This window comes from Onychostoma macrolepis, chromosome 08 (genome assembly GCF_012432095.1).
Source record: "Onychostoma macrolepis isolate SWU-2019 chromosome 08, ASM1243209v1, whole genome shotgun sequence".
Lineage (NCBI taxonomy): Eukaryota > Metazoa > Chordata > Actinopteri > Cypriniformes > Cyprinidae > Onychostoma > Onychostoma macrolepis.
The window spans coordinates 3,537,165-3,562,488 of NC_081162.1; the positions used below are offsets into that span (position 1 = coordinate 3,537,165).

Below are 25,324 nucleotides of genomic sequence, written 5' to 3' on the forward strand. Positions count from 1 at the left end.
CAGAAATTAATTTTAAAATTTTTTTTTTACTTAACTTTTTCCCTTCGTAACATCTTCTATATGACACCTCTAATCTGTGATCCAAATTTTATTGGCACAAAAGAAAGAGCACTAAACGAATAAAACATCAGGTTCAATTAGATCATTTTAAAAAGTGCATTTATTTGGTTCTGTTGCGAGCAGGGGTCAATCTACTTATGTTCAAGCCCACTTAAACATAAGCCAGGAAAACTTATCCCAATGTCAGAACTCACTAACATAAATATGATCCTCTATGACTGATGAAGGCCTGCGTGGTCAGTCCGGTCACTTAGTCCTCCTCGAGAGTGATGAAACACAAATCACATCACATCAGAGGAGAAGCGAGAGGGATCGGAAACTAATTTGCTCAAGCGGTTTTATCCTTGTAATGAAAGCTTCACTGGAGAAATGAAGCAGTTGAAAGAAATACTGTCTCCTAAAGTGATTGCAGTGGAGAGTTTTGAACAGCAGGAATTTAAATGAAGTCCCATAAAGCTTTGTGTTAATGTTTTGACATAATGATTTGTCTGAGGAGGCAAGAAAGGCAGTGATGGAAAGAAAATAATTGGTAGTATAGAAATAATAAAAATGATAATAATAATAATCATCATCATCATCATATAATGTATTTGGTTTGATATTCCTGGTATAATAATAATATTAATAATAACGATGATGATGAATAATATGAATAAACTATTATCATTATTATTATTAACATTAGCATTAACATTAACATTAGTAGTAGTAGTAGTAGTAGCAGTATTTTACATACTATAAATGGAAATGTAGTCAAACTATGACAAAAGAGAAAAAAAACAGACAGGGGAATTTCTGGCAAACACACACACACTAATCAATAAATCTATCAATTCATTCTCATTTTTACTATTTTTCACGCGGAGCAGAAAAACAGGTCTGAAGAGGAAGTCATCATGTTGTGCTGTGGGAAGGAAGCAGGAAAACAGATGTGGCAGTAGAGTAAATGGTAACAAGTGCAATGAAGAACAATGTGACCGGTTCTCCTGCAGAACAGAGCTGAGAACCTGCTCAGGCCACAATCACTCACAGCACAATGCCATATACACGCCTGACAAACAATGGGCTCAGCTCTAAGAATTCTGGGAAAGGGGGCCTGACCTGCTTCTCCGATGGGTGGCCAGACCAACGGGGGACCTACACCACTAACCGCTGGAGACGGCATGGTGCCACTCCATAGCTGATGGTCAATTCAACATCTTGACCTTAATTATTTCATTAAAAAAAACATATGCACTTTTTATGCACTACTAAAGGCACCAAACAGGTATGAAAATAATGACTGTTTTCTGACAAGTTTCATACACTCACCCTGTCACAGTAGCCACGCCCCAAACTCATGCCATTGGCTGAGCCAATGTAGTTATGTCCAACCCACTTGGGACCTCAAAAAATATCTTGCGGCTCTGTTTGTTGCTGCTAATGGCCTAGAAATCACACACTGCACATTCAACATCATTTGCTATATGTCAAATTTGCTTATTACATGGTGTTCTAAACTTCATGACAGTGATTGGTCAATGGTGGCTTTCTGTGGGCAAATATTTTTGCATAATGAACCTAAACTGCATTCAACCATATAAGTGTTTAAGGCAAGAGGTTTTTTTTGTTGTTGTTGTTGTTTTAATTACAAAATTATACTTTATGAAATACAAGGTGAGTTGATTAACTGCATTGCTGAGAATTGTCTTGTTAGTTAGTGATCTAATCATATACTGAACTCGTCATTATGTACTCGCTGCACTTAAATGAGTTCTTGCATTTTTATTTTTATTTTTTTTAATAGCGATTAAGAGCTTGTTTAACAAGAACGGCAGCTTTCAAAAATGGTTTATGTTTACATAACTGCAGACACCTGTAAATATATCATGTATATAAGTTACACTTCAACACAATGTGAAAGTACATTTTGAGTCACAGTAGAGTTTCTATTGTACTTTCAAGTCTAAAAATTGATGGTTAGGTTCACAGGTGGACCTTCATGCTTTTTTACTTTTTTTTTTATTGTATGTTTTTATACAAATAGTTGACATTTTGAAAACATTAACTCTCACCATCTAGATGCATTTCCATGTTCCAGAATCACGTTTTTTAAATAATGTTTTGTTTAAAGGCCAGGCCAGGCATCACGGTAAGCTAACTAGGACGGTCCCCTTTATAATGCACTCCACTATGTCCTAAATGCTTAATGATGCAACGTGTTCCTTCACTTAATTAACATTCAGCAGAGCATGTGACTTCATTAGCAGCAGTGCGCTGGTTTTCGCTCACATAAATAACGCCTCGTACCTGAGACTGCGCTACACGTGCGGTGATACAGAGGCGGGACATGGTGAGCGTTCGGAGAATGAAAGGCAATTTTCCTGTTTAAAGCACCAGCGAATTGCAGCGAATTCCAGATAATTGGCTGGTAATTAGGGGGGTCGTCAGGTCGATTTGGGAACAAATGGCACCCTTTAACGGAGGTGGTCTCCTAGGTAATCTGAGCTGACCCCCCTGCTTTGTCTCTGTTATCTCTGCCTCTGCTCACCGCGTGACATCCTAAATAAGGTGTCCCTCTCCAGGGACGAATTGGCGCAGAGCAACTATTTGTCATGCGTCAGACAGTGGCGCTCAGAGCTCTTTGCCGCTCCCCGCGGTACCTCCGCAAATTTCGTTTCAACGCTCTGACTAGACATCCCATTGCTGGGGGAAGCACAGGAGGTCAGAGTGGACGCAGGCTGAATAAATATCCCACTGCTCTCCTGAGATCCAGCAGGTAGCTCGCCCCGTGCCTCCGAGCCATGCGGAAGACGAGCAAAGAAAGTAACACAAGAGCCAGATGCGCGCAGACTCCACAACCTTTACTGCCACAAAGTGCATTCGGCGCACACAACCCAGCCATTAACCGCAGCCAGAGGCATCAACAGTGCTGCGCCTGCCTCTCGAGTGCCTCCTCGCTGAGCATGTTCCAGTTTGGAGTCAAAAAACAGTGATCAGGTCTGAATCATGAGGCAGTTTTTAGCCCGCTTGCTAAGTATGGCAGTGAGGTTTAAAATAGAACAGAAGAAGCAACCCAGAATTGCTTAAAACAGCCAATAATGGTTAACTACAGAGTGCTGTTGTACTGAATATCAGCACAGCTGTAACATATTGTACATTTTTGATCCACTTCATTCAGAATATATATGTTATTAAAATTCATCCTAATATGTAATTTTAATACATTATATTGTAGATTAATAAGATGGACTGTATTTTTGGTTGAGTGTAACTATAAATATCTTCTGTCCTTTTATTGTGTTGGCCTTCCTGATTATTTTGTGTAACTGGCAAGTCATGATTGAACTGATTCCTATTTGATATATTCCTTCCTAACTAATCAACGTGTTTGGTCTTTTTTGAAAAGATTAGAGGTTTCAGACAGTGACTACTGTCACAGATGAGAGAGTAGAGACATGGAGGAAAACTCAGCAAGATACTGTACCTTTACAAACCTTAATGTATTATGAAATACTGACCTTTGGGGTATCAGCAAATAGTGCATCAAACAACTGTATGCCAGTGGTGTTGCTTAGTGTATTGCTGTGAATGATATATACAGTACATATATATATATTTTATAGAACACACAGACCATTACATTTATTAAATAAATTAAATTATAATGTTGTTATTATCATGATTAGCAGTATAGTAGTAGTTGTAGTAGTAGTAGTAGTAAAAACGGAACAATTTGCCATAACACAAAATGTTTTATTGGAATTGGTCAATAATAATGGTTTAATTATGTATTACTTAGATGTAACCTTACTGATTGATCGATTGATTGCTCTGCAAGCAGTATAAATCCGAGAGAAAAAAAAAAAATAAATATATATATATATATATATATATAGTTCAGTTTAATGTATCAAGAATATACAATGTATCAAGACGTATAGGTTTTAACTATTGAAAAAAAATATATATACGAAAATGCTGGAGTTATTTTATAGTATTTTCTGGTGCTGAAGAAAAAAAAAATAAACTCTTACATTAAAAATGAATTTTTAATGTAAGAGTTGTCTCATTCAAATGGTGGTATTAATGACTCTGAATGCTGAAATGATTGACTTTAATATTAGTTGGGCTAATTTATAGTCTAACTGACAAAGGGCCAATTTCATTTCGGTCAGATCTATTCGTAATAAACACCACAGTGTAAGCCAAAGCTTGTCTGGTGCATCTAAAAACACAAGAGAGAGAGGCTAGCCAGCCTCTGTGTGGCTCGTATTTCCTCAAACAGGAAAAAACAAAATTGCAAAGGATGCAATGCACAACACAAAGGGGGAAAAAAAAAAGGTCTGAGTACAGAGCGGTGTGGGACACCGGGCATAAACACACAGGAAAAGGAGATTTCAATGTCACAACTTCTCTTGTTCGTATGATACCACAAGAGAGTTTAAACTGTGGCTTTCTGCTTGTACGAGATGAGCAGAGAGACGAGTAGCACGTAGCGACTGGAGGGAGAAAAAGAGAAGGCAAATAATCGTATGTGCCGGCTGAGAGAGACAGGAACGAGAGAGAGACAGATCAAAGGCTATGTCCAAATTTGCTACTTCCCTTCAGATAATGTGTGACACAATTAGACGGGCTTGACAATTTCCATTACGCCTGATCAAATATTTATCATGCTTTGGAGATGATGTCGTACCCCCGGCTCTCACCCGTCTCATTTGCATAACAAATGGGAGAGACACTTAACAAATAAGTGAAATAGGGAGTAACGAGAGGGCGGAAGAGCGAGGGAGAGAGACTAAGAGAAAGAGAGGGGACATGGAGGTGTCAGAGTTACAGTCAGCCTCCCTCTATTTGATTTGCAAATGGCCAGCCTCTGTCATCAATTCAGGGCGCGGGGCAGAGCTATCAGCATGACGAGAGGGCCAAAGGAGAGGACAGCTCCCCGATGCTACCTTACAGCACTATTAATCATCCAGCAGTGGGAGAAACGCAGCCAAATTGGGCTCATCAGTCTCTATATTAAACAGGAATCAAGGTACAAGGACAGGAGGGGAGGGCTGTGAAAATGGACTGAAGGAACAGCCTCTATGTTATCGCTCTCTTCTGTCCTTGTTTTTTTTTTTTTCTTTAAGAATTGCACAGCTAAAGTTTGGTTTTAGAAGCAGTGTGATTGGTATTAGTGATAATCAGCATCAGTGTTTTGTGGATATGGGATTAACCAATATTGTTATTCTATTCGTTAAGAAAGCACAATATATCAAAAAAACATCTCTTTTGTCCAGTATTAGTATTTATCATTACTATTATTGCATCAGTCGCAGTGCTATTTTTGTATCATTGATACGCTATTATATGTTATATAACATTTAAATAAATAAAAATTATAGTACTGTATTTTTATATTTCCTATCATTATACATTTATGTATGTATGTATGTATTTATTTATTCATTTGCTTGCTGCATTGGATATTGGTCTGGTTAATATATTGGTTTTGGATATTTAATTGTGGGGGGAAATAAGTAAAATTAAAAATATTATAGATTTATTATTTTCTTTAGGCACTCACTTTTTACCTTTTAGTTGTATTTTTATAATAAATTTGTAAGTCCAAATTTGGTCTTCAAATGAATAGGATTAATGAACCATAATACAGTATAGGCCAATGTTACTGTTTTCTTCTAGAATTATTCACTTGGTTAATAATGAAAATTAAATTGCCTGATATTGGATATTAAACAAAACTTACGTACAGTTTCTAACTTAAAGATACAATATCACCCATCATCATCCACAACACACATATAATTATCTGCCATTTAGCAAGAAGTTCTATACTGACGCTCAGCCCCATATATGATATTGTGCAGGTTTAGTGATAACGTTTCTACGCATGACATATGAAAGGAAAAGGATGCTGTTGTTTTACTGTTTGAAGTGATGAAGTGTAGCCTTAGGGGCAAACTCTGCCTTTCTGAAGACCCACTCCAGCCCCAGATATCAGAGCTCAACAGAAAATGAGCAGAATGAGTAGTGGAGTGGAGGTTAAAGGTGAGTCGAATGGAGAGAGAGGAGGACAGACCTAACAAGACGATGAAGAATGACTAACTCCGCTTAGATTGAACAGGCCCACACGACACAATATGAATGACCCTCCAAAGCATGTGACATGCAGCCACCAACAGAGATAAACACAGCAAACGTGTGGGAGGAACAGAGAGAAACAGAGCTGGAAAACAAATGTCATTTCATTTCCCTCTTAAATATTGATTTTACTGTCATAGAAGGAAAAATGGAAGATGTCCTTGAACTATAAATCACTATACTGTGTAATAATATGTTATGCCATTGAGATAAAAATACATATAAAAGACAAACTGAACGGAAGTGTTGAATTTGATCATTTTATGATGCTAATAAAGACCGGTGAGTATATGTAAGGATAATAATGATATCTTGTCCTTATAAAACTTTCACTCCTGATAAATAGAAATACATTAAACTCATAAGAGGCAAAACTCTCACACTGCAGCTATACAACAAATATTGCCTGACTCACAACTCACTCCTTATCCAAAATTAAGCAGTAAAAAACTTACCGAATACAGACATGATCTACGATCGTGTTCAAAACTCTTCCAGTTTTCAAAAACTCTGGTTACCAATTAACTGAGAGCCCAAGATAGTTGCTGTCTCTCTCTCTCACACACACACACACACACACACACAGAGAGAGAGAGTCTCAGATAGGGTGTATAAGGCTGGTGAAGAGGCTGTCCGCTGGGGTGATGCTGCTAACGTGAAAGAATGTGCAGCAGATAGCAGAGGTGCAGGAACTCGACGCGATGAAGGAAAGGACACTTCAGAGGTCAGGCACACAGAGGGCCCAGAGTCAAGCTGGGGCCCTCAGACCTGAGTGCCTGTCTGTCCGCGTAAGATGACTTCAGCTCTATCTTCATTTAACTGTTGATAGCTCCAACATTTCAGGATGCTTAAATTGGTCAGAGAATATTTTAAAACAGAAAAAAAAAAAAAAAAGTGTATGAAAAAAGTTTTTCATACACTGAAAAAAATAAATAAAAATCAGTTAATTTAGATTTTACCGCATTAAGTTTTTTTTTTTTTTTTTTTTTTAGTGTTTGCATTTATTAAAAAATATATTTAAACTCTTTAATCTGCACTGTAAAAAAAATAAATAAAATAAGTTCTTAAACATTTATGGTTTTATATAGGTTAATAATATTTTAACTACTAACTTTAAATACACTGTAAAAAAAAAAATGAGCCAATTTAAAATTTTAAGGCAACCAGCTTCAGCAGATTTTTGAGTTTTCTCAACTTGTCGTTTTAAGTTTATACAACAAAAATTTGGGAATCTCCCACAAAAATAAGTTGAGCAAGCTCAAAAATCTGCTGAAGCTGGTTGCTTTTTTTTTTACAGTGTATTTAAAGTTAATAGCTAAAATATTATTAACCTATATAAAACCATAAATGTTTAAGAACTTATTTTAAAATACATTGTTTTAAACTAAATAACATATATGATCAGAGGGTTATAGAAACTATAGCATGTGAGCATGTTTCAAAGCAGCTTCACATTACAATAATAGTAATAATGTTGTCAAATGTTTATCAATTATGAAAACTTCAGTTTCTACAGAAGAAAACAGTGTCATTATTCAGATCAATTAAGTTCAGTGTTGTTACAAGTCATTCGATAACTGTCAGTGTTGCATCAACTATGATTATTGTACAAACTTGATTTAGCTATAAACTCAAATAAAACTTGGTTCTCATCCGACCACAAAATAATGGCATTACTGAATATTGTCTTTTAAACCCCAGACTGTATAAAATATATTTTTAAATATATTTATTTAAAATTTTATATTTTTTATATTTTATATATTTTATAAAATTTTATATTTTTAAATATATTTAAAATAAAATAAAATAAAATAATTGTGCTTTGTATGGTAAGATCTAAATTAACTGGTTAAGTTTAAAACGTCTGTTTAAATCTGACTGAATCTGACTGCACTAGTTATTTAAGGTAAAAATTGTGTTACCACTTCTTACAGTGTATAAAGAACAAATGGTCATGTGTAAAGGCTAAAACTTGCAGGATGACCTGCACACAGATGTGTGTGTGTGTGTGTGTGTGTGTGTGTGTGTGTGTCTCTGCGGTGGGCTGGTAGAGTGGCAATGTCCCCTGCACCTTTCTGGACTGGCACACATGAGGTGGCTTTGTGGGAGATCCAGGCGTAGGCAGCATTCCTTTGATAGGATGATACAGGGACTAAAGCTCTTCCATATGACACCCCTCACATGGCTGCTGTGTCTAGCCACCCTCTATCTCACTGTGTGTGTGTGTGTGTGTGAGGATTGCACAGGCACAACGAGGGGTTTGTGATGACAGGGGCCAGGCCTCGTTACACACCAAAGCATCTGTGTGTCTTTATCTGTCTCCGCTCGCCCACCGCAGAGAGAAAGAGATTGACGCGAGGCCACAATGAGGCTTTCTGAGTTCATCGATTATCACATTCACACAGAGATATCACATTCTCCAGCCGTCTGACCTGATGAAAAGCCATTTGTTCGGATTTCTTGCTCTATTTTGGAATATATTTTATGTGTTGTGACAGCAAAAATTAATATATGTGTAACACTTTACAATAGGGTTCCATTTGATAAGATTAGTTAAATACACTGGTTAACATGAACTGGAGTACCATTAAAAGTTTGGAATAATTAAGATTGTTTAATGTTTTTTTTTTTATGTTGTTGTCTCTCATGCTCACCAAGGCTGAATTTATTTAATCAAAAATACAGTAAAAACAGTAATATTGTGAAATATTATTACATTTCTGTGATGAAAAGCTGAATTTTCAGCATCATTACTCCAGTCTTCAGTATCATGATCCTTCAGAAATCATTCTAATATGCTGATTTATTGCTTAATTATTATCAATTATTATTGGTGCTCAGTCATTAAGAATGGTTCGTATTACTAATGTTAAAAACAGTTGCATTTATTTTAATTAGATTGTTTTAACATAATAAATGTACTGTCACTTTAATTTATCATTTTAATGCATCCTTGAAAAAAACAAATACTAATGTCTTACTTTCTTTTTTATTTTTTTTTTTTTTGTTATTATTATTATTTTTAAATCTTACCTCCAACCTTTGAATGGTAAGTAATGAGTCCTTATTGAAAGGTGTTACCAAAATATGTTATCCAAAGATGATGCGTTCAAATATATGGCATTTCCTTGTGGTTTACAATATCTTCATTGAAAGTATTACTGATGCATTTGTTTACATTTTTATTAGAGGTGCCAAAAAGTATAGGTATAATGTACACTGATTGTCATTGCATTACATGCAAAATATCAAACCATGCGGGAGTCAAGCACACTTTACACACAAACGAGTTTTAAATGAGAAAACAATTGATTTGCTGTTCAAAAGTATTGTGACACTTTGTTTCGGTAAAATGTGTTAGTAACTCTTTGTAATACTTGTAACTACATTCATTAAACTAACAATGGAAAATACTTCTAAGGCATTTATTAGTTAATTTAATGGTCATTTTAGCATTTACTAATACATTATTAAAATCAAAGGTTGTATCTGCTAACAATTAACATTTACATTTACATTTAGGCATTTTGCAGACGCTTTTATACAAAGTGACTTGCAATTGGGGAATGAAAAGTTAACAATGAACTAACATTAACAAGCATTAATAAATACTTGAACAAACCGTTTGCTCACTGTTAGTTCAGTTCAACTAATGAGACAGCACTGTAAAGTGTTTCTAGTATGTTGAAAGTTAAAGTGATGAACTGCACCTTTGTTTACTCTGCTAGGACACCTGTGAGAACCTGAGAGAAACTGACGATCATTCATCAAACCACATTAGAAATCATTGCAAATTTGGTGAAATTAGAAGAGCTGAAGCAGCATGTGCAGCCACTTGCTTTGACATTATGTTTCTAATGAAACACATCCACACACTGATAAGTGTGACTTAATGTACAAATGATTTTCTGGTCTCGATGTTCCTCCCTTTTCTCATGTTGCGTCACTCGCCTCCTCTCGCTACCGCAGTGACCTCCTGGGTGGGCCGAACACCCCCTTCCCCGGTCCTTATATTTTTTCAAGTGCTGTGCTGGTAGGTTGGAGTCTAATCCCTGTCTAATTCCCGGAGCTGATTGGGTTTACAGGGGCAGGGATCAGCAGTGTTGCCCGGTCCCGCACACAGCGACTCGGAGCCAGGCCCCTGCCCGGCACTGCCCGGCCCCTCCACGGGAACAAAAGAGCCCCTGTTTGCTCACCCCTCACGCTCAAGAGGCTTAGGGACATTTTTCTCATTTTTGAACAGCTAATATCTTGCAAAAGTTGTCTAATCTCTTTAAGTTAAAGTTGAGCTTTTGTAAAAGCCCAGGCTAGCTGTGCTTATGACTTGACTGTTATCCAGCAGCATTTAATTAGGTCAGGGTGGGCCTCCAATGTGCACAACACACAGAGGATTGTGGGTATGCAAATGCATCACATCATATCATCTGTATCGCCCTCCGAACCCCAACATCCAGCATGGCCGAACCAACTGATTGAATACATATGACATTACAAATCATTTTTTGAGGACACTCCACTACAACAACCTGCATTAACATCCAAATTGATTCAAACAACAAACTGATGATTGATTCACAGTGAAGTTCTGAGAAAATGTCTAGAATTTTCAAAAAAAAGTCTAGAATTTTTGGGGTCAGTAAGATTTAAAAAAGCCCCTTATGCCCAAATGCTGCATTTATGCATTTTTTTTATCAAAAATGCTGTGGAAAAAAATCTTAAAATAAAATATGATCCTTCAGAAATCATTCTAAAATGATGATTTCAAACTTCAAACTATATACGTATATATATATATATCAAATATGATCAAATATTAAGATAAAATACAATATTCTGCACATATTCTGCAGAGTATATATATATATATATATTAAAAAAAAATTAAAAATTACAATGATTTTACCAAGGAGTGTTATTCACAACATAAAGCAGATTTGAAGTCAAAGGCACTTTAGTCTTGACTGACTTGGCAACAGCAATACGATAAAAGACCAATGTTTAACAAATAATTACACTTATTATTAATAATACATGCACAATAAAGAATTGTTTAGCTTAAATGTAAGCAATGTTATAGATATGTCAACTTAGAATTCAACTGATCGACTGTGTTACGGTTTCAAACATGCATCATCCAATCAGACGCTCATAAACTGATGATCACTTCAGGAAGCCAGTCTAGAGTATGTTTCTAATGGACAATGTCCAGGTGAAACTTCATCACCATTATGCACCAACCAACTTTAGCACTTCCACACAAGTTATAAGAGCCTGACTAATCACATAATTACACACAATACAAGCTTGAATGGAGAGGGGAAGCACATGACATTGGCATGAACTGAGATGGGAACACTTGAATTACAGTTTTCTGCTCTTCTTATTTACCTTTGTAATGGGATCAAGACACAAGACACCACTTTCGACAATAGCTTGTGCATTCTGTGCAAGTACATACTAATTCTCCTTTCCCCCCTCTCTTTGGAGTTTGGGTTACAGGAAGTTAACCTGAGCTGTGCTCCGCCTCTCAGAGCTGTCAAGCTGTAAAGAAGATGGGGCGTTGAACACCTGGACGTGCTTTTGAGAGACAAGGTCAACAAGACACTAAACGATGTCGATACCGCACAAACTAGGGAACCTGCTGAGGCTGTGACCTTTATGTCGATGCTCAAGGCCTTGACGAAGTTGTGCTTTGAGCTGCCATTGTTTGCCCAATGCGGTGTCTGTTTTGACAAGCCTGTCTAATAAAATATATGGCGAGCTTAAAGCGCTCCACTGGCAAAGATACTTCATCAGCCGCTCAAATCCATGAGAGAGTTCATAAAAAAGTCACAAGCGAAGATTTACAGAATTACACGCTAATCTTCTGTATGCCACACATTGGCACAAACCTCATGACGCATGTGTTGAACAATTCAAACTATTCTAATGAAAGTCAACAAGCTGTGGCCAAGCAACTGAAGGAAATGTTACATTTGAATGAACTGAAGATGTGTTTTGGGAATTGCAATTACTGAGTAGGGCGATCCAGATCAGATCTTATTTTCAATGTTTTCAACTATCCAAAACCAAATTTGTGGGGGTCATGAAAGGACACTGCACAAATTAATACTTAAGGTACCTATCAGTTTACTGTACTGGAAGTAGATTTTTTTAGCATTGTTTGGAAAATTTCTGCTGGCAAAATCGATTTTGAATGTTGCGTGAGGGTGGAAGATTTCCCAACACATATTTTGCATCATGCTCAAGTTGGTCAAGTTGGCAACCTTTCTTTTGCCCACACAATTAATGTAATCACACTTAAAATCGCATTTATGTCACAATACCAAAATCACAAGATCACATCCACAATTGATTTCACTTAATATGGTCCAATATTCTCTTTTTGACACAATCTTAAAAATAAAGGTTATTTAAATAATTTAGCAAAGGAGTCTCTTCTTAAATGCTAACTCAATCTCATAAATAGTCATTTTGTATAACTTTGTATGTGATTCATACAGAAACATGCAACTTAGAAGAAAATATATATATATATTTTTTTTAAAAAGCTGATCATGCAAAAACACATGAATCACATCATACAAATTTGCCAAAACATGCATTGAAAACGCTGCTCTTTCATAAATTTCTTTGACTCTTGTCTCCAATTTTGCTTCTAGAATTCCTAAAAAAATTAGAGTTGTTGACATATATGGTAAGCCTATGGAGGTATTAAATTAATGTTAATAGAATAACAATTTTGTCACATTCGATGAGAGATGTTTATATTGAGATATCTGCTGATTGGAATCACAATCTGAGACACTGATGAGATCTTTTCTGAAACTCTAGAAGAGACACATATGAGATTATTGGGGTCTCGTTTCCCAAGAAAAAATATCTTCGAAAGTTTTCATGTGCTTTCAATCTCATTCCTTTCTTGGAAACACAATCGACATTAAAGAGATCTCATTTGTTCCTGTTCTTTCCTTATGGCTTCTTACAAACTCCTCATACCGCATCCATCCATCCACGCTGCTCCGCCGCCCACCACCCCTCATCCCCATCTCTCTCTCCCTCCCTGCGGACACAGATGTGCCAGAGCTGGTGAGTTGTAAGCCGGGTGCGTTGGCACAGAGCGAGAGCTACAAAGAGCGTCTGATTGGAAGCAGCGGGTGAGGACCTTTAACGAGAGCCAGTGAATAGAGGACAGCAGCGGCCTGGACCGCCTCTGCTCTCTACACTTCTTCACACATCCAGCTGCCTCTCTCCATCAAAAGCCACACGCAACAGGCGTCCATCTTCTGGCCAGCTTTACCTTGGAAACACACACACATATACACGAGGTTTGCACTTAACAAATCAGCTACACACACTCACACGCTCTGAGCCTTGGCTTTGAACACCGCCATGCACAAGGGCATTCAAAGAATCAGGATTTCTCTCATTGGCATGGCCTTTATCCGCTAGTACACATCCAATTCCACTAAAATCATCCCATCATTTCATCCCGTAATGGAAAACAAGCCAGTGTGTTTTAGATACCTGCCTGTTTACTGCTCCGTCAACCTTAATGTGGCACAGTAGAGCTGTCCAGTTCAGGGCACCGACACATATTTCACTACTGACATTTCAGATTTGTGGAGCCAAAGGCCTTTTAGCAGAATGACCTTTGGTATTGATCCGGACCCTCTGCATCCATCTGAGCCTCACGCTGGGCGGAGAGGCTGATTTCCATCAGAGGTGGAGGAGAGAAGGTGAATGTAGAGGTGAGAACAGCGGTGGGATGGATGCAACATTTGGAGAATGTCAGAGGCCATAGTGTTATCATAACACCTGTGATTGATACAAATGTGATACAAATGGTCAATTTGGGACTCTATTTGCTTACTCAAAAAGGGTAGAAATGGAGAAAGCTTCCCTAAAGTTTATTATTGCGTCGTACTACAGTTATTACATTGTAATTGCATTGTTATAAATGACGCAAAACATTTGGTCATCGAATTTAAACATAATCTGCAATTTTGTAGAATAATTCCTGCAATGGTTTATATTTAAAACAATCCCTGGATATTGTTGTTAATTGAGTGACTGTAGAAAGGTTAAGTCAAAACAATAAATAACAATGATCTAATAAAGAGGTGATAATAATGTTTGGAGTAATTCAGGAAATGTGATAGGACAACACGGGCTCCTTAAATAATGATCCAAACGAAGCAATGATATCATTCTGCTCTGCTTCAAAAATAATCACTCGCTATTCTATTAATAGCAGCCAACTTTCTTGACTTGGGAATTTGGCACGCATTCCCAGACATTCTCTTTCTTCTGCCTCATGGTTTGGACAAGGAAAAAAAAAACATTCTGCCACTTCAGTGATGCTACATAAAAAGTATTCTGGCTATTTTAAACTCACTTGTACCATGCTAATGTATCAAAATCCTGCCAAGAAAATCAGCAATCCCCCCACCACCACCCCTCTCTCGCTCTCCTCAACAATGCAGAAAATGAAGATGCTAGTGTCTTGCGAACACTGTTTAGCATCTTAATTACCAATGCTGATAAACGACCCTAATGACGAGGGTTTAATTGGCGGCTCCAGCTCGCCGAGAGAACAACAAACAATTTGAGATTGGCACTTAGTGTCTGCGCTAAATTACAGACGCCGCACAGAGATCAATGTCCAATCAGACAGCAGACGAGCCTTTTGAAGGCCTCAAAGCACCATCAAGCTCTCCACTCTCCATTCAGCTGTAATTAAGGCCTGTTAATTGCCACAAAAGCCAATTCACATACATCCACGTATTATTCTCCGACTCAAAACGCAAACAGGAGTGTTAACATCCAAAATTACTACATTTAGAACAAAAACGGACCTGTTTCTTCTCACACTATTTTTTGTTTACATTCTGTGTGTTTTGGGAGAAGGATTTACTGTGTTCCTGCATGTGTTTCATTGTATTGATTTGTTTGGGTGTTCTCACTTACCCTTGGCAACCGTTTTAAGTAAAAGGTGCTTACACTAACAGAAATCTGCTATGAGCTATCTGCTATTTATGTTTTAATGTTCTTTGTTAATGTCACGTTTTGAATATTATTTTGATATTATATTTAACATAGATTTTTAAGTAATTTTAACAACATGTACGATATGTTTTACCATTTAAAAACCTGAACCAATCATTCCATGTCATAAAAATGATAACATATTTATTTGATACTTACTAAACTAGTCATGCAGATCTAAGCTGGTCCGTCTTTGTGATATAATTTCTTGTTAAATAACAACAAAATGGCTCCAAGTATGTTGTTTAAAGCACAGTGACATTAACACAATATTCTAATATCTAAAATAACATTTAAAATAATATTTTGAAACAAAACTTGGGTTACACTTTTTTAAGGTGTCCTTGTTGCAGTGTAATTATACATATAAATACTGAGTAATTTTAACCAATAACGTATACTTACCATATGGTTAGGGTTAGGATTAGGGTTTGGTTTAAGGTTACTTGCATGTAATTATGCGTAATTTAGCATTATTATAATAGTAAGTATGTGTAACGTGTAACAAATACACCTTAAAATTAAGTGTTACCTAAAAACTCCAATGCATTTTTATTAAAATTGTTCCTTCATTATGATCTCAAGGTTATATCAAAATATATATTTTTAACTAAATAAATAAATCTATTTTAGTTTAATAGATTTAGTTTAATGTCTATTCAACTCATTGTATGAAATGCACGGTAATGCATTTTTATTATTATATATATGTTTAATCATATCGATCCACACTGTAAATAATTAGGTTCTGTTTGTTTGTTTTTTAATTAATTTGTTAATAAAACAAAAATCATTAGAGTACGTTTTACAACGAAATGCTATTTCAGTTTTTCTACTTCAAAATGTCATGTTTAATTTGATGTTAGTTGCTGTTTCATTGAAATAGTTTGACACTGAAGAAGGCTGATAGCCAAAACATTTGTCATATTGTTTTATTCCATTTAAATATCTTTCAAAGTGCAGAAGTTTTGTATATGATTGTAATTTTAAAATGTACAAGCAATTTCTGAGTGAAAATTGTTTCTAAACCTTTTTTTTTTTTTTCAGTGCATATACTGTACATATTTTAGGAATGTATAATTAGTATTAATGCAAACTGTGATACATTTAAAAGCCAGGAAGGGTAAGTGTATACCAACCTACACAGCATGTTGCAAAGCAAGGGTCAGTTATTGACTATCTCTCCAGGCCTTCGGTATTGGTATTGACTCCTATCGGCTCTCACTAATTGTGTTTAAGTGCCGGGTAATCGGCACTCTATTGTCGGTTTCCAAATTAGTAATCAAGTCTAACAGGCCTACACAATTACCGCCCTCGCTGTGGCACATTCAAGGGGCCTTCTAAACGATATAAATATCCTCTGTCAGTGGCTCAGGGAAAGTTTGTCTTTTCTTGCTCCCACTTAAAGCAAACACAATGAAGACTAAATCTAACGGACCTCGATAGCTAGTCCATTGCTACTCGTTCTTTCTGTGAATAAAACACAATAATGTGGTTTGGCTGCAGCAGTCTACTTCAAAGTGTGCTATTGATTAAAAGAAAACCCCATACTTTTACTGAAGGACAGACCTAAGCATATAATAAAGACTTAGGGGTGCAATGTTTTGACTCAAGCCAGTAAGCAAACACCTAGCAACTGCATAGCATCATAGTTGAGTAAACACACTTTCTTTAGAGCATGCACAAGTTTGGATTATTAAAGGGAAGAAGAAAACAGAAAGGAAAACAGACAAGATTTCATGCCATGTGCTTTCAAAAGCATTATGGCGAGGGCTGATTTTAATATTCCTGTAAAGAATGAGTCTTCTGTCAGTCTCGTATCACTTTCATCTTTCAAACTTTCCACTGATCAACTGTTTGTAAGACAGAGATTAGTGTTTTAACAGTCCAGAACAAGGCCGCCTCACAGAGCTTAGAGGAAGATCTCGCCCACTTTTCATAAGAGACTGTTTCCTTTCCATTGATTCCATCTGACGGCAGTATCTGAAGGTGCTCTGTTGGCAGTGAACTTCCTTTAAAAACTCCCTCATGGTGTGTCTTGGCCAGAGTAAATACCTGTATTGTACCATTTTTTTTTTTTTTTTTTTTACATAAGATCACTGCTGTTTGCATTTATAAAACGCTCTAATAACATGCTATTTTCTAGAACATCTGACTTCTGTTGATTTGAGCAAAATCATCGGCAAACAGTCGAGTGAGCAAACATACAGAGATCCACTGCCGCATCTCCAGTATCAGAGTTTATATGTTGGTCAAGTGCAGAACTGAAGGACTGCTACTGGTTAGGTTAGGTTAGGTTCTGTTTAAATTCTGTGGAGTGCAGCCATATTGTGTCAGTGCCAACATTGAATCATTTTGACTTCTCATTCAGTTTGTTATATGTATGTTGGTTAAAGCACCTAGAAGGTTTGTTACATGTATTTTAACTCTTTGGTTTCATGCTAACATGTATAATGTTTAAATGTTACGCTTGTACTTTTTCGAATCATTTGATATTGTAATCATGCATTTGCAGTCCTGTATGTGGCTGATGGATTTCAATTACGTACTGACTGTAACACTTTCTCATTGATTTAAGTACTGAAGTACAAATTAAAGTTTCTAAGAAAGAGATCTTATCTCATAGTATATTAATTGTGACAACCAGTAGCTTACTGCTTTTATAAAATGCTGGCAAACGTTAAATGAATGTTTAATAATTAACAAAATAAAAATGGTTACACTTTATTTTAAAATTCAATTCTCACTATTAACTAGCATGCCTATTACTAGCATATTGGCTGTTTATTAGTACTTATAAAGTGCATATTACTGTTGTATTATGCATGATCATATTTTAGATCCTTTAATTCACCTCATACCTAAACTTAACAACTACCTCACTAACTATTAATAAGCAGCAAATTCGTACAGTTATTAATAGTGAGAATTGGTCCCCAAAATAAAGTGTGACGTAAACAAAAAATAAATAAAATAGGATTCTATGACTGCACAATATACTGAAATGATCAAAAGACTGAAAATGTACAAAGTGCAATTTGTATATTTCAATGACTTGCAATAACTGAATGATTTTAATGCTTCAGAAATATATGAAGACAACTTTTTTAATCAACTTTTAGGTGCCAAAAGAACATGAAACATGTATGTGGGTTATATCTTTTTCCATTTTAAAATACTTAAATATAATTGTAATTGATATTACGCATTTAAAGTATTATTGTACTGCATATTGCATTAACAAGTAACCACATATCAACATTGTGCAGCTCTACTGAATGATGCAGTAACTTTATAAATAAAATAATATATTATATCCTAGATAAATTTGTATGAATCGAGAATAAACAGTCAAAATTGAGTGTTTGTTTGCATTTTACAGCAGCTTTGAATGTGGTTCATTCAGTCAGACTTTTGCCAAACTATCATGAATGTTGCTAGGTTGCTAGGTAATGAGGTCACAATGCATTTTTGCTCTGCGTTTCATTAGAATGCAATAAGGTCTTTAAAAAGAGCATGAATCTCTCATTTATCAGAGCTGGCGGAGGCCAGCCAATTGGACGGAGGATATCAGCGCTTAAGTGTTATCCAAACAAAATACGAAGTCTCTGGATCCTTTTCGTGTTAAAGTCTAATTTGCAGTTTTCTCCTCCACGCAGGCTGACTGCACTCCAGCCAACAGGCCTCGCTGCTTTAACAGCCTGCAAGAAAGCAGGAGAAAGAAAGGGCTGCTGGGTGAACGAGGGTGGATAAGGGGATGAAAAAGTGAGGCTGGAAAACAATAAGGCAGTTTTCCTGTGCGGCCTGAACAAACATGGATCCTTATTTACCTCCCGTTTTACCTTCTCCTCAAACCCCCGCACAGACACAAAAGGCATTAAGGTATTATGTGGTAATGTTTTTGGAAGTGTATGATAGCGGAGAGCTAGAGACGGGCGGCCCCTTAAATGCTGGTAAAACTGCACATGGCAACCATTAGCGCGAGACCCTCGGTAATGCTTCTGAGACGGCCCGAGAGCGGCCTGTGTGTGTGTGGTGTTTGGACCCTGTGTCAAGAGGTCCATGGGGGCACGGTGTTCACACACTCCTCCATGCCGGTGGATGACAGTCGGACGGCTGAGGATGTGATGACAGTGTGTGGAAAGTAATTTGTTTGGACGTTGCTTCAGGCTAAAGCATTGATTTAACAAGGAACAATGAGGAGCATAATTTCACAACATCACATCTCTCAGCACTCAACTCCCTGAAACACACGCCTCAGAAATTGTGATCGCAATAGCACCGATTGTTTTCACCTCAAATTTGCACTGTTAAAGGCTGAAATATGTTGGATAACAAACAATTCCAAGACAGAAGCCCATTATTGAATCTTTTTTGCTCCTGGATTGCTTCTTAGCTGGGTCAGGCTGATGTTCAGCTGGTTTTGCAGGTAAACCCGCATTGATGGTCTAACCAGCTAACAAATGCCCCAAACACCTATAACCAGATGACTAGATTGCTGTGTAGCTAAGATCAGCAAAACACCTGGTGTGTTATTGCATGCCTTTTATTAACATATTGGCTGTTTATTAGTGCTTATAAAGTACATATTTCTGCGTGACCATATTCCTATCCAATACCTAAACTTTACAACTCCCTTACTAACTAATAAGCAGCAAATTAGGAGTTTATTGAGTCAAAAGTTGTAGTTAATGGTTTGTTAATAGCGCAAAAATTGGACCTTAAAATAAAGTGTGACCATATTTTTCAGCTAGGCTTTTTGGATTTTTGGATTATTTATGTAGCCTATATTTTTTTGTTGTTGTTGTTGTTGTTTGTTTTTTTGCAAGTGTGTTGCAGCCGATACAAAAGTAATCTATGTAATCTGTTTTTATGGTATAATTTGCAGTTACAATTGTGCAGTTAAAAGTTGTCATAAAGCCACCTTTTTACTTTCTCTGACAAACGACAGACATTATTCATGGAAGTCATTAATTTTCAATGTAGAGTAATACAGGAAATGTGTATGCGTAATTTCAGGTTCGATTTGCGCTTTGCATTGCATTTTAATATTGAACTTTTGAAGTTAGAATGTATGCAGTTGCCCAGCCAGATTTATCCTAGTAAAACCTATTTATGAGAATTACCAATATTTTTCCACTAAATGTTATTCCATGAACACTATTTCTGTAAAACTGGCAGTTATTAATAATTTATTCAATTCAATAGATGTTTATGTAGAACTTTTCACAATACACATTGTTTCAAAGCAGCTTTACAGAAAATGCATGTTTCTATGTTAAATTTAAGAGTAATATGCAATTGCACGTGAAATAATTGTTTTATAATTATTAATTTAAAATGGCTTCTTCATGACCAATTTGAAATGCCAATGCGACTGCAACTAGAGAATGTCAGAGACAGCTTATGAACCATATACAATGGCAATTTTATTAGATAATCGAGCTGAAAAAAATTATAAAATGTGTTATCTACTCTCTATTTCAAAGCATATTGCACCAGTCAGACTGAAGTGAGCTCTTTTCATAAAATACATAAAACAGATTCAAACAAATTGTGCTATGGTACTCATATGGAGGTCTCTACAATATTTTTGTTTCCTCTCCTTGTCAATAATGATAATAAAATCAATCAACTATCAACATTTTTTATTTATCTCCACAGCACAAATGGTAAAAGGACAAAAAAAAAAAACTTAAAATACGTAAGCCCCCGTCATATGACTATGCCAGGTCAGCTGACTTTTTATACAAACATCAAGCAAAATTAGAGCTAAAATATGCAGTCCTTTAAGCCTCACAGGACACACAAGAAACAAAGGCACATTGTGCAGTGCAACCAGTCTTCCTCCTTTTGGTTTACAGTGTATCACACACTCTCTCTCTCTCACACACACACACACACACACACACACACACCTGAATGCCTCAGGTGAGCTTCTGCACTGAGGCGAGCAGTACACAGACCACACACCAACACGGCTATGCTAACACAGCCCTCCTACAAGTAAACACCACATCAAAACAACAGTGACTTTCCACTCTCATCCCTACATGGTATAATTGGTAAAATGTGTTGGCCATTAAAACTTGCTGACATCACATTGCGAGGAACCAAGCTTCCGAACGCTAACCAGGCCAGATATCGCCTGTTCAGCCTCACACCGAACAATGAGACGCCTTATCAGAGCAATGTAAACAAAATCCAAATGTCAAACGTGATATAAACAAAGAACAACTCAAAAAGTGTTCACACATGCTGAAATTGTTACTTGTACTGTATAGGTTAAGCCATTCCCTCTCTTAAAATCAATGCATGAGGTGTACACAATCCAGTAAATTATGCAAAATAAGAACAGGGAGTAAACAGGGTCAATTCTGATGTCATGTTTTGCATGCATTGTTTGTTCAAGTGCAATATCTGTATGTGGGTGTGTAAAGAATGATACAGCTTCTATAAGTATACCCAGTTAAGCAGTATATACTAATAGCAAATCTCAACTGATTGTTTTTTATATAGTTGAAAAATGTAAACTACATTATCAACAAGCAATATATTAAATGTTATATATAGTACATCCTACTTTACCTGTGTACAATATATGCAATTTATACTATGTGCTGCACAATATAATGTGCAATAGTATGCAATGCAATGCAAAAAAAACATTACACTCACATAAATCAGTTTATATTGTATAGCAAATCTAAACTGCCTGATTTTATTTATTTATTTATTTATTGTCTCAAAATTGGATATACAATGTTTAACTTAAAAGTGCAATAGGTGATTGTCTTCAGAAACATTTTTTGTTATGCTGGTTGAAAGTCTCTTCACATCCCGATAGCAATCATTAAGTTAAGTGGTCTAAATGTATTTATCTGTATTTATATATTCTGTGGAAGGCGTAGGACCAAGAAATGTTCGTCCAATCAAAACGCTCGGTCCGAGCGTTTTAATTGGCTTTCCTACCTGCCTGTCAACGTATGTATTTGCATACCTCTGCGCACCCGGTTCGTGCAGACAGGATACGTCATCAGCGCGTTCACATACGCTATTGCAGACAGAGCGAGAATGGCAGACAAACATCAACAACCCAATCTTCCTTCCTGTTATTGTAGTACTTTTACTAACTGTGCTATAAAGTTTTCTCACCGGTGAATGACACATGATGTAGCCCAGTGGTTCCCAATTCCAGTCCTCGCGCCCCCCACTCTGCATATTTTGCATGTCTCGCTTAGTTAACACACTCGGTTCAGATAACCAGCTCGTTAGAAGTGAGCTCCGTGCATGAACTGTGTTCCGATTGACATGCTCCCTACACAGTGTTCATTGCTCTCTACTCCCTGAGCAGGGAAAATCCTTTGATTTATTTCACTTCGGAACATTCACTCACGGATTTGTGCTGCGCAGCGTCTTCACACACAGACTAAACTGTGTGACATAATATTCCTCTGTAAATAAATACTATTTCAATTTATGTCTCGCACACTTTAATGCCCTTTGTATGGAACATATACGCTCGCTTCGAACTGGAATCATGGCGAAATATGTGGCGATGTCCACTTCGCAGGGCACTTACGGTCGAATAGAACAAACGTCGCACGTGATAAGAGATAAATATGAAATGTGCAGAGTGGGGGGCGCGAGAACCGCTGATGTAGCCTATTGTAGTAAATTTGTCTTTGGTATTCTGGTCTGTGAGCGTATGTGCGTGCAGGGGGCGTGGCTTTAGACGGCGATTGCAGGGAGGGTGGGACATTCGCTTTCAGTGCTATCAGGCTAAAGTTACCATTTTCCAAAATCTCCTACTGCACCTTTAATGTACATACAAACAGTATACTACATAGCAAATCTCCATTGCTTGAATGCTTGTATCATCGCAAAATATCACCTATATTATCACTCAGCTCTAATTTCCTAAATGAGACTATAAGGAATGAAGATATTATGATATTATTTATAATAAAGCCATGATTTTCTGTAAAGTTGCTTTGAAAAAAGGTGTGTTATGAAATGCACTGTACAAATGTGTTAAAAGCCTTTAACACAGAACTGTTTTGTGAATTCAATTGCACCCCCAACCACACACACACACACACATACACAGTTTCTTGAGTCTATTCAGCTCACTTTAGAGGGCAAGCAGGAGAAACGTGAGGTTTAGTTTGAGAATGAAATCTAATTAAAACATGGTTAAGTTCACTCACAGAGTTCCATTACAGGCCTGCATTGGAGATTCAGTCTTCAGTCACTGTGCTGCTGCCATTAACACCTGCTTCTGTTCCAATTAGCCTTCGCAATAAAGACAAATGATCTGAGGGGGCCCAATTAATTCACTTCTGTCAAACACTCTGTATCCAAGCTCTATCAGTGTACTCACAACACACACACACACACACATACACAAGGGGATTGTCAAGTGAAAGCACTCACTTGGCCAAGTGGGACCAAAAAATAACCTATGCTCATAACCTATACGTCTTATATTCCTCCTAATTTACCCCATTCATTTTCCAAATCGCTTATCCTCTGTAGGAATGTGGGTTCCTCTTAAATAATAATTAAATTTTGTGTAAATAAATTTGTTCTAAAAGTATAATTCCACACTTTCTGTAATTAAAAAAAAAAAAAAAAAGAAAGAAAGAAAAAAAGTAGGTTGTGTTTGCATGTATAAGGGTCCTGATTAGTGGTCAACCGCTACAGTATGTCATATATATATATATATATAGGCAGATTTGTGGCATTTTTTAATTATTAAGAGTGTTATTCACAATCTTTAAACTAAATAGTGTGATATCACATATATCAGTTATGTCTCTAAGATATTGGCATCAGCCATCAAAAAATCATATTAATCAGCCACTAGTCACGAAGCTAAAGTGGTTTCCAGTTATTTTTTGTGTGTGTGTGTGTGTGTGTGTGTGTGTGTTGATATGCAGTTTTTGGGGTGCAACTCTGAGTTAATAATAAAAAATAATAAAAATAAAAAACATTAAGGTACTGACAAAACAGCTTTTTGCATCCTTGGTTGTCAGTGAAAACAGATAGTGTATCAACAGGCCATGCTAACTAGCAAAAGCTTGACCTCCTAAAGCACTAACCCAACATTTAAGCAATAGTAATAGTGGTGCTTGCCTAAGCAATCTCAACTGATAAACTACTAAAGATCTGAAATAATATAATTATCACCTGTCAACTATATCTACATGATCAATGCAACAGAAGTAAACAAATCTGCCTACATTTCAGCACAAAGTGAATGTCTTGAAGCAGAGATGAAAGTTTAATCGCTCACAGAGATGAAATGAGATTCACTTGAAGTTTTACTGCTGTAGATGTGACAACATTTGGCTGGAAATCCGAACTGTAGCCTCCTGCACTGGCAGAACGCTTTTACTGACACTGTTTGAGTTCTCATATGGATCTTTATGGATCGTGTGTAAAAGCTGTATAAATGTCTTGTGGATTACTCATAAAGTTTCTTTTCTCTGAATAGATCAACAAAAGATCAGGGTCAGAAGTTCTTTGAGCCCTTGAGCAGCATTTTAGCTCTATATTTTTAAAGCAGTATATTAAATTGAATGCTGAAGTCAATGACTATAATTTCAACTTTAATATAAATTCAAATGCATTCTAGTTTTGAGTATTATTTAACAAGAATGTATCACTTTATGTTCAAAACACCTTGTTTTTGTGCCAAAATTCAAATTTTGAAAATGTAAAAGGTAACACTTTAGAATAGGGAACACTTATTAACTATTAACTACGACTTTTCCCTCAATAAATTCCTAATTTGCTGCTTATTAATAGTTAGTAAGGTAATTGTTAAATTTAGGTATTGGGCAGGATTAGGAATGTAGAATAAGGTCATGTAGAATAAGGCATTAATATGTGCTTAATTACTACTAATAAATGGCTAATATTCTATTAATATGCATGCTAATTAGCAACTAGTTAAGAGACCTTAAAATAAAGTATTACCATGTAAAACCTGATTACTTTACAACTGTAGCTTGTGTAACTTGCCATAGTACAAACAACTCTAATTTATAGTTTCTGCAACACTGGTATGAACTCTTCTTCT

At 36.4% G+C, this 25,324-nt stretch overlaps 1 protein-coding gene across 10 annotated transcripts in view; it reads right to left on the minus strand.

Moving 5' to 3' along the window:
• The window catches only part of prdm16 (PR domain containing 16), a 241,007-nt gene that overhangs the window by 180,400 nt on the left and 35,283 nt on the right, over nt 1-25,324 (minus strand). Inside the window, exon 1 of one of the 10 annotated variants that reach the window (XM_058785349.1) lies at nt 6,642-6,807. The exons of the other annotated variants lie outside the window; for them this stretch is intronic. Within the exon in view, the coding sequence (XP_058641332.1) occupies nt 6,642-6,654 (13 nt within the window). The 5' untranslated portion in view covers nt 6,655-6,807. Of the gene's footprint in view, nt 1-6,641; nt 6,808-25,324 lie in introns of those variants that run through there. 10 annotated transcript variants of the gene reach the window in all.